This window comes from Curcuma longa, chromosome 21, assembly GCF_044706935.1.
Source record: "Curcuma longa cultivar G26 ecotype Majalengka, Jawa Barat chromosome 21, ITB_CL_G26_1.1, whole genome shotgun sequence".
Taxonomy (NCBI): domain Eukaryota; kingdom Viridiplantae; phylum Streptophyta; class Magnoliopsida; order Zingiberales; family Zingiberaceae; genus Curcuma; species Curcuma longa.
In genome coordinates this window covers 541367-545467 of record NC_133881.1, presented here as the reverse complement: position 1 = coordinate 545467, position 4101 = coordinate 541367, and the positions used below count along the sequence as shown (strand labels likewise).

General features: G+C 37.0%; 1 protein-coding gene across 1 annotated transcript; it reads left to right on the top strand.

The window, feature by feature from the left end:
* The first annotated feature begins 1038 nt into the window (after window positions 1-1038).
* On the top strand, window positions 1039-2511 carry LOC141814599 (myb-related protein 306-like). The gene is made up of 3 exons (XM_074702537.1): window positions 1039-1311; window positions 1414-1543; window positions 1752-2511. The coding sequence occupies exons 1-3, from the start codon at window positions 1179-1181 to the stop codon at window positions 2392-2394; spliced, it is 906 nt and encodes a 301-aa protein (XP_074558638.1). The 5' UTR covers window positions 1039-1178; the 3' UTR covers window positions 2395-2511.
* The last annotated feature ends 1590 nt before the right edge of the window (window positions 2512-4101 follow it).

Genomic DNA, 4101 nt, shown 5'->3' with positions numbered 1-4101 from the left:
AACCGGCGGTTCCGAACCGTCGAACCGGCGGTTCTGAACCGTGGTCGGGTCTCAGCACACCAAGCATCTTGCCGCAAATTTAATGATGTTCTGATTCATCCTTCACAAACAATATAATCTCTTAAGTTTCTCAATCTACTTGGAGGAACTACAAACCGTAGCTTATATGCCTCTCTAGCAATGGCTCCTTCATCACGCGGCACACAACCGACCCTAGTGCTCCATCTTCATCTTGACTAAAGTTGAGCTTACTCCCTAATGGGTTAATCTCCTTGAGCATGCTCACAAATTTGGTCTTCTAGTTGATGGCTTTCAATTCAATCTACTAATTAACGGTGATGGAGCGATAAACATGTTCCATAAATGTGGATCTAAGCTTTGTATATAGAATAATCTTCTAATTGATTCAATGACACACGTAGATATAATATAATTATTGACATAAAACCAATAAAATTGTAACAAATGAGCTTGTTTCCAAGTGCAAAATTAACCTTAATACAAGAAATTAATTTATTGTTGATAACATTTTGATTTTAGTTCTTTTATGCAAATGAATGAAAGTTAAGGAAATTTCATCTTCTACCTAATTTGAATTTTTTATTAAAAAAATTGATTTTTATTGCTGTGTTACTACCAGTTTTCTAGAATATGAGCATTCAAGTCCATGACAGAATGATATATTATATTATATTATTTCTCCATAAATTCTGACAGTCAATTTTTTTTCCTGCTGTGAAGGTAGAAACCAAAACAAATGACAAAAAACCCTAATTAAACCACATATATTCCCAAAGCTTCACCATTTGTGGCACCCAAATCAGAGTTATAAACTGGACAGCAGAATTAGGGTTCTTCCCTGCATGCCACAGTACGTCAGTCATGCAACTGCAAGCCCAATTGAATGCACGCGGTTCTGTGGTGGCATATCATCACTACAAAGCTCCCTTTCAATCGCAAACTGACTTTTGAGGTGTCCACAACCCCTCACTAAATGCACCTACCTGTCTTCTTTGACTCCTTCTTCCCACTCTCCTAATTCAGCCTCCAAGGGGAGGAGGTCAGCTCCTATATATCCCCCTCCCCCTCCAGGGCTAACAGATCGATTGATCAATCTCGCTTGTCGTTGCATCTCGATCGATACTTATATTCTGCTTGTTTGTTTCGATATATCTATAATGGGAAGGCCACCTTGCTGCGACAAGGATAGTGTGAAGAAGGGGCCTTGGACACCAGAAGAGGACATCCTCTTGGTCTCTTACATTCAACAGTACGGAGCAAGCAATTGGAGAGCTGTTCCTACTAACACTGGTGAGTCGATCACTTGCTTCTCTTTTGATTATTGCCTTAGGGTTTTGTTAGTATGTGAAGCTGTTTTTTTTATTGGATCGGACCTGTGTGGAATCGATTTAGGGCTGTTGAGGTGCAGCAAGAGCTGCAGACTCAGGTGGACTAACTATCTCAGGCCTGGGATCAAGCGTGGCAACTTCACTGAGCAAGAGGAGAAGCTTATCATCCACCTCCAAGCTCTTCTAGGAAACAGGTATACCGATCGGATCGATACTCGGAGAAAAAAAACATAATTTTCCTTTTTTTTTTTGAATCTTTGATCTTTCATCTTTCACATGAGTTTTGGAGCAAAAGTTCACACCCAAAAATTAAGTTCTGAAAGCTCGATTAGATTTTAATGGTGAATTGGGGCAAACAAATATGAACTGAAATGTGTTTGTCTATTGGAAATGGGCCGTCAGGTGGGCAGCCATAGCTTCTTATCTCCCCGAGCGGACCGACAACGACATCAAGAACTACTGGAACACGCACTTGAAGAAGAAGCTCCGGTACAAGCTTGACGGAAGCAGCTCGGAGCACTGTGGGAACGCCGGGTTCGGATCGCCGGCCGTCCAGCGGTCCATGCCCAAATCCAAAGGCCAATGGGAGAGGTGCCTCCAAACAAACGTGGAAATGGCAAAGCGCGCCCTTTCGAAAGCCTTGTCCATGGAAGATCCCATGGGTTCCTCCACAATGAAGTCGACGAAGTGCGAGGACAGTCACCTCCCGTCGATAACCTATGCGGCGAACGCCGAGAACATTTCCCGGCTCCTCGAAGGATGGATGATGAAGAAGAAGAAGAAGGTAACTAGTAGTACTACTACTACCTCACCCAAGTCCAGTGAGAATTCTTCCACCTCGAGTCAGCTGAGCATGAGCGCGTCCAACTGCATCGTGTCGCCGCCGACACGGTTAGGGTTGGAGGATTATGAGTCAGCACCTGAGAGATCGCCGGAGGCGACAGCTCAAGGGCCGTTCCAATTGCTAGAATCCTGGTTGTTTGATGAAAGTGCTGATGGAGAAGAGCAGCAGCAAGAGAGTTTCCTCTCCATGGTGATGGACTAATTATGATTAATGAGTTTGTGTTGAATGTAAATTAATTATTAATTCTAAATAACTAATTAATTAACTAGATTTTTTTGCTTCTTAAAACTACTCAGAGCTCATTGTGGAGTGAACATGTGAAACCAAATTGGCAAATTGGAAGGCCTAAAGGGTTTGATTGATTAAGACACTTGTGCAACTTTGACACTCAAGATCATTTGTCACTTTTTTTTCCTCATTTCTTTAAATTTTAGTAGCATTTTATAGAATTTAATCTTTTAGTTATATTAGATGTTTATTTTATTATAGAAGGCGCTATAAATGCTTTGCTAGATGATAGGTGTTATCCTTTTAAGTATATTAAATGCATTAACCTTTAGTTTATATGCTACTTTTTAGTTATGGTAGATGCTACTATTTGATTATGGTAGGCTCGGATTTAAACATGATAAACTTTTGGTGGAAAGACATGAATGATATTTTTTTTATAATTCAGTTATTTTTTAGTTTCATTTGATTAATTCTAAAAATAGACTATTTTTTTTTGATTTGCCTATTAAATAAATCTGAATCACAATTTATATATATTTAAAAGTCCATCTTTAGGATATTTATCGTCTAAGTACTTTATTATTGCACCATGCTTCTATTATATTAGTAAAAATAGCATGTCATGGTTACTATTAATGCTCTAATAAAAATGTAAATAAATTGAAACAATGATTCTTGCTATGAAACACATCATAATTACAATTTTTTAAAATAGTGAAATCTTAAAAGAATAAGTTAGAAATAGTGAAATCTTCATTACAATGACTTTGCCTATAAAAATCTTCATAGGTAATGAATTCTTAATTAAGCAAGTCTTTAAACTCGATAAGTCTTTTTAATTATTCTAATTAAGAGAGAAAAATATTGATTTAATATGACCTAATAATTAACACATTGATAGATAAAGTGTGAATTAATGATTGAAACTAAAAATTTTCAAAAATAAAATTAATAATTGACTGAATATATAACTAATAAGATGATAAATTGAATGATATCAATAAACCATAATCTAATTAGCAAGCAAACTAGTGTAACCTACAGCAGTGCTAATTACTTGATAAAAATTTAAAGATGAAAGTGGCTCTTGAATGAACACATGTGGAATGTCTTAAGTTTTCCCTACTTCCTCAATATTTTTATTCATTCTTATCTGTGCAAAACAAAAAACAAAAAACAAAAAACAAAAAACAAAAAACAAAAACAAAAACTCACACTTGACAACTAGTGCTGTAAAGGTAAAGACAGAATTGAATTGAACTATTTAGGTCTCATGGATGGCATGAGACCAACAACAGGCAGTGGGGCTTTCCATGGTCTGATAGATCAAAAGGATCAAGTGCTTTGAATGCCTGCATTAATGCAGCCACCCTACATGACATGACATGTGAACATGCAACAAAAACAAAGAAGAAGCAACATTTACACGTCTCTTTCTCCTGCAACCATTCATTACAAAGTTTTGCCAAAGCACTGTTTGGAAAATATCATTACATACTTTTATTAATTATTATTATTATTTGTTATTAAAAAAAGAGATAGAGATAGAGATAGAGAGAGAGGGCATTTAATGGGGGATGAGAGGGAAAATAGGATGGGTAAGAATGAATATTTCATCTATTAATATCTAAGCATGCATGTGGAAGGCCATGTTTAGCAGGTGCATGCACTGCAGAT

Excerpts from the sequence above, each read along its gene's own strand:
- LOC141814599 (XM_074702537.1), top strand. The coding sequence starts at position 1,179 with ATGGGAAGGCCACCTTGCTGCGACAAGGATAGTGTGAAGAAGGGGCCT. Across the intron at positions 1,312-1,413 it reads AGCTGTTCCTACTAACACTG|GGCTGTTGAGGTGCAGCAAG; the intron begins GTGAGTCGATCA and ends GAATCGATTTAG. Across the intron at positions 1,544-1,751 it reads CAAGCTCTTCTAGGAAACAG|GTGGGCAGCCATAGCTTCTT; the intron begins GTATACCGATCG and ends ATGGGCCGTCAG.